The sequence below is a fragment of the Podarcis raffonei genome, chromosome 2 (assembly GCF_027172205.1).
Source record: "Podarcis raffonei isolate rPodRaf1 chromosome 2, rPodRaf1.pri, whole genome shotgun sequence".
NCBI classification, from domain to species: Eukaryota; Metazoa; Chordata; class Lepidosauria; order Squamata; family Lacertidae; genus Podarcis; species Podarcis raffonei.
In genome coordinates, this window is record NC_070603.1 from 22,989,580 (window position 1) to 23,002,985 (window position 13,406).

The 13,406-nt window shown below is 43.0% G+C and overlaps 1 protein-coding gene, 1 long non-coding RNA gene and 2 other non-coding genes across 8 annotated transcripts in view; 3 read left to right on the forward strand and 1 right to left on the reverse strand.

Moving 5' to 3' along the window:
* The first annotated feature begins 145 nt into the window (after positions 1-145).
* On the forward strand, positions 146-2,331 carry LOC128407232 (uncharacterized). The gene is made up of 2 exons (XR_008328742.1): positions 146-838; positions 2,047-2,331. It is a non-coding gene; the product is annotated as an uncharacterized LOC128407232 (long non-coding RNA).
* Positions 1,469-1,533, forward strand: LOC128409691 (small nucleolar RNA SNORD104). Its single transcript, XR_008329302.1, has one exon. It is a non-coding gene; the product is annotated as a small nucleolar RNA SNORD104 (small nucleolar RNA).
* Positions 2,192-2,329, forward strand: LOC128409692 (small nucleolar RNA SNORA50). Its single transcript, XR_008329303.1, has one exon. It is a non-coding gene; the product is annotated as a small nucleolar RNA SNORA50 (small nucleolar RNA).
* A 5,310-nt stretch (positions 2,332-7,641) lies between the features above and the next one.
* TEX2 (testis expressed 2) overlaps positions 7,642-13,406 on the reverse strand; it is a 100,592-nt gene continuing 94,827 nt past the window's right edge. For all 5 annotated transcript variants that reach the window (XM_053375301.1, XM_053375302.1, XM_053375303.1 and 2 more), the window contains exons 10-12: positions 11,025-11,234; positions 8,865-8,985; positions 7,642-7,827 (exon numbers count right to left, since the gene is read on the reverse strand). In XM_053375301.1, the coding sequence (XP_053231276.1) occupies positions 7,705-7,827; positions 8,865-8,985; positions 11,025-11,234 (454 nt within the window). In that variant the 3' untranslated portion in view covers positions 7,642-7,704. The remainder of the gene's footprint in view (positions 7,828-8,864; positions 8,986-11,024; positions 11,235-13,406) is intronic.

Consider the following 13,406-nt stretch of genomic DNA (forward strand, 5'->3'; position numbering starts at 1 on the left):
AAGGCAACTACGCCTTTCAAAACTTGCGCAAATTACCCCGACTCACTCCATATTTAGTTAACGGCTTCGGAGAACCACAGCAACGTAGTTTCTCTGTTAAAAACAACAACGGTGCAAATAAATAAAAAGCAATTAAAACAACGACAACAACCAAGCAGGAAATGACGGACGTGGGAAAACGGAAAGATATACTGCTTATTTCATATTGGGTCGTGCGCCACATGGCAACCCTAACTCGGCAGCGTCCTGATTTACAGCCCAATCCATTACTCAAGAGTAAATTAAACAAGGTTTACAGGTAAGCGTGCAGAACACCGCCTGCAGCCGATCTTTTAGGCTGCAAGGTTTCAAGCGGCCGTAAAGAATAAGCGGCCCCAATCCCGGCGCCCCCAAGAGGCAGAAACAAAACGCTTTGCGCATTAGCGATGTACTTTCACCTCGCCACATCCTCCGCATCCCACGCGGCTTCTGACGGAAAGGGGCGGGTCTTGACGCGTCACAATGGGCATAAATAGAGCTGGAGAAAGCGGCTCCGGCCTTTTCGCTGCAAGGACGGGGAGATGGGGAAGGTGAGTGCCGCGTATCCTTATTTTGAGAAGGGATTTACCTGGGGAGGGGAAAGAAACGGGAACCCTGCGTGGTTGGAGGAAGCAAAGACCGGTCTCGGGAAGCCGTCCTGTGCAGGCGAGGACAAATTCAGGACATTTCCTCTGGGCCGGTTGCTGCCCTATGGAGATCCGCGGGGCTTTACTCCCCGGTAAAATTGAAATAAAAAATTTGCAGCATCAGCACCACGCGTCACCCGCAGGACCAGGAAAGCAGAACGGAATAATGTCCGGTATAGTGCGGATTGGGGGGGGGTCTTAGCGCACGCAAAAAGTCCGTAATAATACGCTAAATAATTGGGAATAACGATTGCCGTGGATTTTCTTCTGCTCGCAGGCGCCCGTGGGTTTTGGAACTTTGTTCCCAAAAAAGCACGTGCCATCACGGCGAAAAAGGGCAGGGAAATGTTTCGCGTGCTTTTGAGCAGGGCCTAGTGGCTGAAAGTGGGAAGGACGTCCAACGTGCAGGGGATACCGAGTTATACAACTGCGCCCCCGTTAGGCTGATGTACAGGCCACGTTAGTGTACATTTTGCAAAATGATCCCCCACTTTTAATTGCTCGCTAGTGCTTAACATGGTGGCTTAAAAGTATATCTCCCCCCACCCCATGCTCTCAGTTTCCTTTATATAGTCAATGCTCTGCTCAGACTGGCTGAATATAGCTGGAGGGAGTTATGCTCATAGCAGAGCATCTACTGCCAAGGGAGGAACTCGTAGTGGACTCTCCAGAACAAATGTGCTTTGGTGCTTTTGATGACTCCAGGCAGTCCTAAATCCTCTGAAATGTGGCTGGGTTTTTTCTTCGTCTCTTTAACTGGAGAAAGCCATTGAGAAAGGGAACACTCCTGCCTAATGCTGGCTGCTGTGATGATTCTTTTTTGGCGTGTTAGACTGCTGATGCAGATGACGAGACGTAGAATCTGAGCCTCCAGCGTAAAATTGCAGAAGGCAGGTTGTGCTACCCTGCAGGTAGCATCTTTATGCTGTCGTACGTGGCCCCATTAAGATGCATTCACAAGTGGGAGACAGAAGAATGCTCCTCAGCTTTAGTGGCTATGTTTCCACAAGCAAATATATTCATTACTGCTTACCAGTTGTGGCTGGCAAGAGAATGGCAATGGCAGTGACTGGACCTTTTATCTTTGCTCTTGTTTGTTTATGCTTGCAGTATTATGAAGAACCAATCTTGTTTTAAAAGAAGTTATGATCAAAGATTAAATCTCCTTTCAGCCATAATTAAGAGAATTACATTGCTTATGGAATGACTGGCTTGGCTGTGATAATTATCTTGCAGCAATCTGGCTGGCACTATTTGCTGCACACCTGTGTGCTGTTGCAAAAGGAGAGCAGGCATGCAAGCTGTGTTTGCTGCACAGGAACAAAATTGCTCCATGTTGTCATTCCTCAGTCTAAACTCTATGCCTTTTCTTTTTTTGCAGGCTAATGTCTTCCTTTTCCTCATGGAAAGAAAACTACATGAAGGAGCCGTTGCTCTTCGACTAAAGCTGCTGTGGGGATGCACTATTTTAAAATAAAATAATAAAATAAAAAACTATTGTGTGGCTCTTTTCTCTGTTGTCTTTGAAGCACTGCCTTTGAACTGGTGCATGGCCCATACCATGGCCTCACTGGCTACGCTACAGTGCAAAAGTAAAGGACTTGCTTATAACTGGTGCTGCTCAGCTGAAATCTGAGTGATTCTTTTAAGGGCAAGTTACATTTCATCTGATGATTAAATACTACAATCCGGAACTGCATCAAGGGTTGCAAATACCGTAGATGGTTGGCATTGTACACCAGAACTTATTGGGTTTCAGCTTGCCTTTGGTTTATTTGACTTGAATATTATACCCCTGGAGTCCACTGCTACCTCTTTTGAATAGTGTCGTTTTTGTTTTATGTGATACACACCTCAACAAAAAATGTTTCTGGGAAGGTCAGAGGCTTAGGACAATACATGCCAGACTAACAACACATAATTTGCGTAATAAATTCTAGAACTTTGAATCCTCCCCATGCCTGGAAAGTGTAATAAACTAAGGCATTCATGACAAAACATAATGGTTCTCATACCATCCCTTTTAGGAGCCTACAGCAAAGGTTTAAAAATTACATTTCCTGAAAGATGCAATTTGTTTGGCATGAATAATACTTTTTTTAAATCGGGGCACAGGCAGTCGTGATATACAGTCGTACCTTGGAAGTCGAACAGAATCCGTTTTCGGAGTCTGTTTGACTTCCAAAACTGTTCTGGGAGTCCGTTTGACTTGCAAAATGATTGAACGCCAAATCACTGCTTCTGATTGAAGCCCCGTCGGACATTTGGGTTCCAAAAGAACATTCACAAACCGGAACAATTGTCTCCAGGTTTGTGGTTGGGAGCCAAAACGTCCGAGATCCAGGGCTTTTGGGATCCAAGTTACGAATGTAGTGGCGTCACTCTTAGTTTGGTTTTGGTTATTGAAAGTGCGTGCTATATGAATCATAATTGAGCTATGAAATCTGGCATTGTCTAAATATCCCTTAAGAGATACATCCTATAAGGGCCCCCTGTGCCTAAATCTAGCTCAAAGTACCCAAAAGCCAGTTTGCAAACTGGATTTTTACTAGATCTGCCAACCACACTAATGGAGGCTGTACTTTGTATAGTGCAGTGATGGCAAACCTTTTAGGGACCAAAGGGCCCAAACTGCAACCCAAAAGTGCCAACACGGGAATTTAACCTGTATATCTCATTTTTTCTGTGTGCGCGTTTCTTCTTTGTGACTGCTGTTGTAATAAATAATCCATGAAAGATTAAAATCTTCATTAAATTACCTTTCCTTTGATATATAATTTTATGGTATAACTCGGTGTGTTTTTTCTAAAAAAATATATGTTTGGGAGCACTCTCATTTTGACTTCAGAAAATCACGGGGGGGGGGATAAATGCCATAAATACAGTTAAATTTGGAAAAATAAATACAGTCGTACCTTTTTGAACAGCTTAGTTCTTGAATTACTTGGAACCCGAACACTTCAAACCCGGAAATGAGTGTTCTGGTTTTGGAACTTTTTTTGGAAGCCGAACGTGCTCTGTTCTTCCAAGTATAACTTCATTTCTGAGTGTCACACTTCCATTTTCCTAGTGAGGAAAGGCGGACTGGGTGGCAAAAGAACAGGCACCTGCCAAGCTCCAGTGCTGGGTCCCTCCGCCTCCCCCACAACAGCAACTACCCCCTCCTCCAGCACTGAGTGAGGGAAGGCTGGGCCGGCAAGTGAGCAGGCAAGGGATGTCGCCACCCGCCCCCAACTCCCCAGCCTGCTGCTTGCAGGCAAGTAGGAGTGGGATCAGGCTGCTCCGCTAGGCAGCATTGCTGCTTGCACAGGAACAGGAGCTGGATTGGGGCTGCCCAGCAGGATCCGTCACACTTTCCATTGAGGGGTTCGCGGCTGTGCTCCCCTCAAGGGAGAGGTTTAAAGGAGCCCCCACCTCAGATCCCCTGCAACCCTGTGAAGGCAGCCAGGCTGAATAGTTGCTGAGGTTGGGGAAGGTGGAGGCAGCTCAGAAGCTGCATCTGAGAGCCCCTGCACCACATGAAGGCAGCCAGGCACTCCTCAGCTGAGCTGCCTAATCCTGCTCCTACTTGCATGCAAGCAGGAGTGGAGGCGGGGGTCTCTCAGCACGAACACTCCACTTCTGAGAGATCCTCGCTTGCACACAAACCCTCCACGGAAGCTACGGCCCTGCTGGGACAACGGCATGCATGCCCACAGAGGGCTCTGAGTGCCCTCTGGCATGTGTACCATAGGTTTGCCACCACTGGTATAGTATGTCAACTGTCAAGTCACAGGTGACAGTGCTGCTACTGAACAAATTTCTATGAGGATTCCTCACTGCCCTAGCAGGCTGTAAATTAATGCTATGACAAGGGTTGGCAGCGCTATTCGAAGGGATCCTTCAGCAAGCATCTTAGATTCCCAGGCCTCTGGCCTGAGTTGCTCAGGGGGCACCTATTGCTATAGTGCAATGCCAGACACATCTTGCTAGTACTGCCAAATTAAGTGTTGCTTCCTGAGGAAGAGACCACTGCAAATATATTACATTTGAAGGCTGTTAAGTGCCTGCACTGCTGCCAACAATAGCAGCACTGATCAGTAGATTCTAGGGACAACCAACCGCTTTGCATGAAGTTTTTTGGTTTTTACTTCCAAAGTACACATACCTCTACACACTGCAGGTTGGAGAGTGCTCTGTACGTAGGGGAGTGTGGCATATACGTACAAAAAATCTGTGGAAAAATCCCTGGATGCAGCTCTTCCATAATATGCTAGGAATGAGCAGGCCACACCTGTAGACTAGAAAGCAGGACTTAACAGGATGGTATCCTAGAAAAGGATAAGAACAAGGGCACATAGCTTCTCAGTATGAATTAAGGAATTACATAGATTTTAAAAAATAGCATATTTACACATATGTGTGTCTAAGTAAATGACTTATTTTTAAATGTCTCCAGAGATTGAACACAGGAGATAAATGCCCAAGGACTGCTGACAAATTGAGGGAAACAAAAAGTGGCACATGTATCTTAACTAAGTGGCTGGAATCCCAAACAGAAGCATTCAACACTGTCTTGCAAGTCCCACTTGGGCTTTACTGTTTTGCCAAAGTTCTTGCGAAACTAAGTGCTGCACAATGATAAAGCAAAGGACATGGGAGAAATACACTTATCTGTACAGGCCCAAGACTTAAGAAGAATGTCTTTCATGGCCTTGTCTCTCAAAAAAAATGAGAACTTGATTCATGTGTGCCCTGCATGCAGTGTTCACAGCTGCTGTTCTCAAAATGGTAAATAATTTAGAATTCATAAATAGAACAGTGTGTATTACTTTGCTTGGGAAAAATAGCGGTGGAAATGGTCTACAATCTGGCATTGTTGCCTGCTGCTGACAAGTTTATAACTGGTTGAGGCTGCACGGATGCCATGCTCTTTGGACCCATGAACAGGGGAGAGAAGCTGCAGACTGGAGTGGCTAGTGGGCAGTTTCAATCCATAACTGAACTAGCTGGCTGCTGTTTCCACCAGGGGTGGGAAACCAGTCTTCCATTTGTTGCTATACCACAACTCCCATCATCTCTAACCATACTGGGTGGGGCTGATGGGAGTCGGAGGTGCCACAAAATCTGGAGAGCCAGCAGTTTTTGGACAGGACCTCCCATGTCCCCCTCCCCCTTTCACGACTTCAGAAATGACACCCAATCAGTTCTTTGACATGGGATAAATTTATTTCAGAGAACAAAGCAAACCCATTGTAATAACCCACATAGTCCAATTAATGAAGTGCAATGAAGTCACTTGTGTCAAATCTCGGTATCTTGTTTACATATTAATTAGTGCATCTAGTCTTTAGACTTTTGTTATTGCACATGGGCGGGGTAGGGGGAATAACTGTGAAGAAGACATGCAGACTTCATAAAGGGAAATGATTCCATACGGAGAACAAGAGCTGGGTCTGTACACAAAATGGAATGGTCACAGGTGTTTACATAAGAAAAATAAAGGTGTCCAAATAATATGAATACTTAAATATATTAAATGCTTTTTTTTCTTTAAATATGTTTCAGGCAAGGTGCTTAAAAAAAAACAACTCCACTCAATTAGTTTTCATTTCGAGATGACAAATCATGAAATGTTTTATACACAGTAACTGAACACAACATACAAAAAGTTTAAAAACCACTTAAAGCATAGCACACTATTAAGAGGTGAGCTGAATAACTCACCTGCTTTGTAAACTAAATTTAACATTCTCTTGACATAAGTAGTTGGCAATATTGAGTATCAAGAAACACTCCGTTACTGGTGTCGATCATTTATGATGTAGTGTTAATAGTTACCAATTTAATGTGCATCTATGGTCTAAAGACAATAAAGAAAAGCAAGGCAATTTGTTGTTAAGTGTTGGCCATTATCAGTTGTAACGCTCTGGAGTCCTATTGAGCTTCCATTTTCACGAGATGGCCTAAAAAGGTGCCCACAGTTAATGATGGCAAATGAGTTACAATCAGGATTTGACCTCTCTTTAAAAAAGTGGATCCACCATACTGTATCCATGAACATCGTATGCACAAGGAAACACAGCAACAGGAATGTGAGACAAATTTAATCAACTTGAATGACTTCATACAGACTAGCTGCAATCATTTTCAGTACACACATGCATGTACTGACAGCATTAGACATTTCGACGTGTGTTCATGTCCAACAACAGGTATTGAATCACAAGCCATGGCGATTGTACCTCACTTAAATAAAAGGCTTACTATGGTTTGGTCTCATGGCTTTGCCTTATTTTTAATTCGTTTCTGGATCGCTAGACCCCCCTTGCTAATCACTTCTGTATGTCTGCATGTGTTATATGGCTACTTGTTTCCAAAAGAAGCACAATTTTGTATGAAAAAATAAGCTACTATGTATAATCCACATGAAGTGATTTCACAATTATCACCTATATATCCAATTTACATTCTTAACTCCAGAAAACAGTTCAAAATTTGCTTGACACAAGCTATTGGACTGCAGAAGTGAAAGAACATACCTGTTCATTTTACACCTCCAACTGCCTGAGAGAGAAAGAGAAAGAGGGAGGGAGAGGGAGGTATTCCAGTTATGCAAATTTGTTCCTTATAGAGGACAGGTTCGTGCGGCTGCATAAGACGAGCCATCGATGCTCGGTCTGCATTGCCAATATTGCACGCTCAAGAACAACAACTGTTTGCGTCAAACCTCCTGGTTCAATTGCAGTTGGTGGAGATTTTCCTAATCCTTTACAGCAGAACGGTGCTGCGCGTTAACTGCTAACGTCGGAAGCCCAACAGCAGCTGCTGCAAAGACAAAGACTGGTTTAGGAAATGGAATTTATGTTCAGAAAAGGAGATAGGAGCAACACTTGGGCAAACTGGAGCAACGATGGGCATAAAGCCATCCTCTTCGGAAAGCAAAATAAAATGTGGCACAAGGACAAAATCTACTAAACAGTTCGTTTTTAAAAAAAACAAACCCCAAAACCACATGAAAACATAATCTGTTAATACTGTAAACTGCAGTCTTCACATTTCATGGCTGATCAGTAGCTTCTGTGACGGATTCTTTCGGAGGACACACAGATGAACGGGGATCCATGGCTGAGTGCATTAGAGGGATATAAACATCGTCCATGTTTGGCATGACAAAAATTTTCTGCAAAGTGTAAAAAACCAATCAGAAAATTCAAACGACACAGGCAAATGATATGCTTCAAAAATAAGCTTAATTTCCCTTCATTTTGGTCCGTCTCCTGTTTCCCAGTAATTGCATTAATGCACGAAGGGGGTTTAAGCAACCACAATCTAAGCTTGCTGCTTTTTTAACCTAGAATTTGTGAATATTTCAGACCATCCTATTGGTGGGTCTAACAAGTATGATACTAAACAGGTATACAGCAACCAAACATAATCCCCAGTAACTTTTTATTTTAATCTATGAAACAGAGTTGAAACATCAGTCATTTATGACAAAGCTACTTCAGTTTTCAGATGACAAGATATCATTCTAACCATACAATTTTGATGAAGCAACTTACCTTTTGTTTTGTGTGTGTGTGTGTGTGTGTGTGTGTGTGTGTTTAAGTGTTCCCTCTGCTGCCTGCAGAAGCCCCTTATGCCCCACCACCCAGATTTCTGAAGGCAGCACTGATCTGAAGTTTGGACAGAGGATTGCATCCAACTAAGTTTAATACTCTGAGCTGATCAATTTAAATTAAGGGACCTAAGTGAGTTATATCATCCATTTCAGTGGGCCTACTCTGAGTAGGACTAATGTAGGCCCCATAATTTCTGCTTCACCAAAAATATTACAGGTGGAATTTTTTTCCTGCAGATTTACTCCAGGAGCTGGTTTTGAGTGGCTGGCACCAAGTCAATGTGCAATAATTTCAAGCAGGTTTTCTGCATTATAATTTCAGTTGGATTTTTATAGTCTTTAAAAAATCAAAAACAACAACAACCCCATGCTTCCTCACCAAGCCTTGTGAACTGGACAAAATTATCTAAGGACACACTTAAACACTTGTTGTTGTTTAGTCGTTTAGTCGTGTCCGACTCTTCGTGACCCCATGGACCAGAGCATGCCAGGCACTCCTGTCTTCCACTGCCTCCCGCAGTTTGGTCAGGCTCATGTTTGTGTTTGTTTCATGTTTGAACACTAGTCACAATTAAAAGAGCTTTGAAGAAATATACCTGGAATTCTTGTTCCAATTTTTTCTCTATCCATTCAGTCACATGAACCAAAGTCACCTCTCTCTCACCAAGCTTTGGCCTAGCTTTGAGCTCCAGGTAGGGTGGTCTTCGGAAGCCGTACCTGAACAGAACACAAAGAATGTATGGTGGCATTTACTTGTTTATCGGATTCATCTTCTCCTTCTTCCTTCCTCCTTCCACTCTTATCATAAACTACCAACCTGGGAGGTAAGTCCAAAACAGATACTTGCTAAAGGACACCTTGAGACATCCACAGTTGAGCTGGGATCTAAACGCATGTCTCCTTGGTCCAAGTCCAACAATATAGCTAGCACACTAGTTACCTTGTGTATTCGCTTTATGTTACAACGCGACAAAGATGTGAATCTTCCTTGGTATGACTCATTAACAATTTGTATTGCTTCTGAATTCCAGAATTCCAAGTAAAACAGTCTTTGCTGCTAGTAGTAACAGTAATTTACAGACGTGACAATAGAGGTGTTAATACCAAAACTTGCTCTAATTCAGGGACAAAGGTTCAGGGACACACCTGTCTTGATCCTCACCTTGTGCAATACTTTGTTCTTCCCAGCAATGGGCCTCATCGTAAACTGGGAAAAGCTAATTCTCCTCGATTTCTAGATTACAGTAGCTCAACCCCCCCGCAATCCCACACTGGTGCTTCTCTGCCCTAATAGAACTGCTAGCTTTTGCCAGCTTTTCAAATATTAGAAATCTATGAAAAGCTTTAAAAAAATGGATTTAGACATTTATTTATTTTTATAACAGCACTCCTCCCATCGGCAGTCTGAAGCGGAATGTGGAGTCAAACCTCGGCTCCTGAACGGCTCCGTTTTCGAACGTTTTGGCTGCTGATCGCTGAAAACCTGGAAGTAAATGCTCCGGTTTTCGAAAGCTGAACGTCTGACGCAGCTTCCGCTTGAGTGCCGGAAGTTCTTGCAACCAGTCATAAGCTGCGCCTTGGTTGTCGAATGTTTCGGAAGCCAAACAGGCTTCCAGAACAGATTACGTTAGACAACCAAGGTTTGACTGTATATCGTAACAAACTGTTTCATAGAATCACAGAATTGTAGAGTTGGAAAGGGGTACCCTATGGCTCTCCAAATGTTGCTAGACTACAGCTCCCATCATCCCCAAATCCTGGTTCTGCTGTCTGGGGCCAATGGGAACTAGGGTCCTACAATATGTGGAAGGCTGCAGGTTAGTTGTTCCCAGTTTGTAGGAATAGCAAATGCCATACATATCCCCTCTGAAGCAAGCACCATTGTGTGCAATTAAACTCGGTCCTGAGTAAGTTGGATACAACCAAAGGGTTGCATCCAACTAAGGTAGAATAATAATAATAATAATTAATAGTAAATAATAATAATAATAATAATAATAATAATAATAATAATAATAATAATAAATTTTATTTATACCCCGCCCTCCCCAGCCAAGACCGGGCTCAGGGCGGCTAACAACCAATAATAAAAACAAGTTGATTGAAATACAACTTAAAAACAAGATTAAAATACAACATTAAAACAATTAAAACATTAAAATGCAGCCTCATCACAGGAGGAGAAAGGAAAAAGAAAGAGGGGGAGGGAATCAAACTGATTCTAAGCCAAAGGCCAGGTGGAACAACTCTGTCTTACAGGCCCTGTGGAAAGAAATCAAATCCCGCAGAGCCCTGGTCTCATGAGACAGAGCGTTCCACCAGGCCGGAGCCAGTGTTGAAAAGGCCCTGGCTCTGGTTGAGGCTAATCTAACTTCCTTAGGGCCCGGGACCTCTAAGGTGTAGAGTAGACCTTAGCCATGGTCACTTAGGTGGGTCTGCTCTGAGTAGGACTCAGGTACCAGGCACAATGCACATTTGGGATTTGCAAAATGCTTCTTAAAAATGCTTGCCGGTTCTTAAGATGGGACATCCTATGGCATACCAACCCTTCAGCTGCACACATATGCAGCCCTCTTTGCTTTCATATGAGAGAAACAAAAAGGGAGCAGCAGGGTGGGGAGCAACCCAAATGGCAAAATAGGAGCTCTTTCCACAGCAGAAAGAATCAAACCACTGTCCTGGTAGCTTCATAGGAACAAATGATAAATTGCACAGGTCTTGAAAAGGCTTCAAGTCATGTCTCAACTCCCGCTTACCATATTCGATCACTGGGAGGTGGAGGAATGTTAACTGCTAATGTTCCTTTACATTCTTGTACCTCAACGGTTAGCAAAAGTGGAGTGTTCGAGACCTCTTCAATCTTTTTTTTGATGAACTCCGTTTCCGTTGCTTTCTGGAAGTATTTTGACTTGGTGATTTTATCCACAAACCTCATTATTTTACTGGTTCGGTGCCCCCCAACATATCTTTGAGAGAGAGAAGAAGAAAGCATCAAAGTAGGTTTACAGCTGTTCCTGGAAAAGAGGGGTTTTAAAAAATTTAAAAAACAAAACGACGTTTATCTTATTCTGCAGCTGTACAATGATACCTCATATTACAAACACCTCGGGTTACAAACACTTCGGGTTACAGACTGCGCTAACCCGGAAGTAGTACCTTGGGTTAAGAACTTTACCTCAGGATGAGAACAGAAATCGCGCAGCGGCAGCGGGAGGCCCCATTAGCTAAAGTGGTACCTCAGGTTAAGAATGGTTTCAGGTTAAGAACGGACCTCTGGAACGAATTAAGTTTGTAACCAGAGGTACCACTGTAGATAGAATATTCCCACTGCAGGTTTCCATACATCAACTCCCATCATCCCTGGCCATTAGCCAAGCTAGCTGTGGCTTATTACAGAATCTTAAGAGTTGGAAGGGGCGCAAGGGTCATCTAGTCCAACCCCCTGCAATGCAGGAATCTCTGCTAAAGCATCCATGGTGGATGACCATCCAACCTCTGCTTAAAAACCTCCAAGGAAGGGGAGTTCACCACCTCTCACGGGAGTCTGTTCCACCACCGAATAGCTTTTACCGTCAGAAAGTTTTTCCAAAGGTTTAGTCGGAATCTCCTTTCTTGCAACTTGAAGCCATTGGTTCGAGTCCTACCCTCCAGAGCTTGAGAAAACAAGCCTGCTCCCTCCTCCATGTAGCAGCCCTTCTTATATTTGAAGATGGCTATCCTATCTCCTCTCAGTTTCCTCTTTTCCAGCTCCTTCAAGCGTTCCTCATAAGGCTTAGCTTCCAGACCCTTGATCATCTTGGTCGCATGTTCCAGCTTGTCAACATCCTTCTTAAAATTGTGGTGCCCAGAATTATGAGCGTTGGGAATCCAACAACATCTGGAAGTCACCATGTTGGCTTTCTATGCATTAGTGCTGGGGATGACTAATTTGTTGCTGCAGGGCCGTAAGCGGCCCAAACAACACAGGCTGCTGGAACTCCTCCACAGCAATTGAAAAACTCGTGATACTGGCTTTGCTATGGGCGAAGAGAAGGAGAGTTGTATGCATGCCTTTCTTGCATCCCCTATTAGTAGAATGGAGGCAAAATGCATGACGAAGCTTGGATAGATTATTATTATTATTTATTAAATTTATATACTGCCCTTCATCCGAAGATCACAGGGCTGCTTATAGGGTATGTATGCCCTTTAATGCACAAATGCAGACTTTCATCATAGCGTTAAAGTTGAATTGCTACAGGCTCAGAGGTTGCTGCTAGGTTCCTAAGAGGATCACCCTTTAATTTATATACAGAGATGCCTTTGGGCAAATTGACATGACAGAGAACTTACAGACAAAGTGACCCAAGTAGGTAGGTAGGTAGGTAATTTATTTATTTATTTACTTACTTACTTATTTAAATTTATTTATTTATTTATTTATTTAGTAAGTAAGTAAGTACAAAAAACAGAGAGAAAGGACAATGCCCCACGATGCTATCCAAAGATTCTGGGTGCTTACATTCTCACCAAGTGTTTGTTATTATCATTATTTATTAAATTTATATACCACCCTCCACCCAAAGAGTTTTGGCCTGAAGGGCTGTTCACGTTAGTCCTTTCAATCTCAAGCAGTATTTTGGTGGATTTTGCAAAAGAACATCTTTTTAAAATCCTGCATACTATTTCCTCCCCTTTCCCCCAATTCCCCCTTTACAACAGTTTTTAATGCAATGTTATAAGAAAAAAACTGCTCCCTGTCCCTACTGTCACAACTACTTTCAAACCTCAGGAGTCTAAGAGGGACATTTTAAGGATTAGGGAGGCAGCTGTTTAAGGACTGCTAAATGGCTTTGCTTTAAGAGAGCTTTACGGCAGCTGCTTTCTGGTCCATCTTTGTCAATGTTATGGATTTCTGCTTGTTGTGCTACTGTTCCTAACTGGATATTGATTCTTTAGTGTTTTGTTGTTATGTTTGAGTGTTAGCTGCTTTGAGATTGCAGAGAGTTAAAAAAAAATGGGATACACATTTTAGAAATGAAATAAAAATTAAATAAAAACATGGGTGCAAATGGGATTAAAAGGAGGTCCTGGTATTTTTTTTAAGAAGATGGAAGGCCCATGCCTCTGTGGTGTGAAAACAGTGCTAATAAATGACC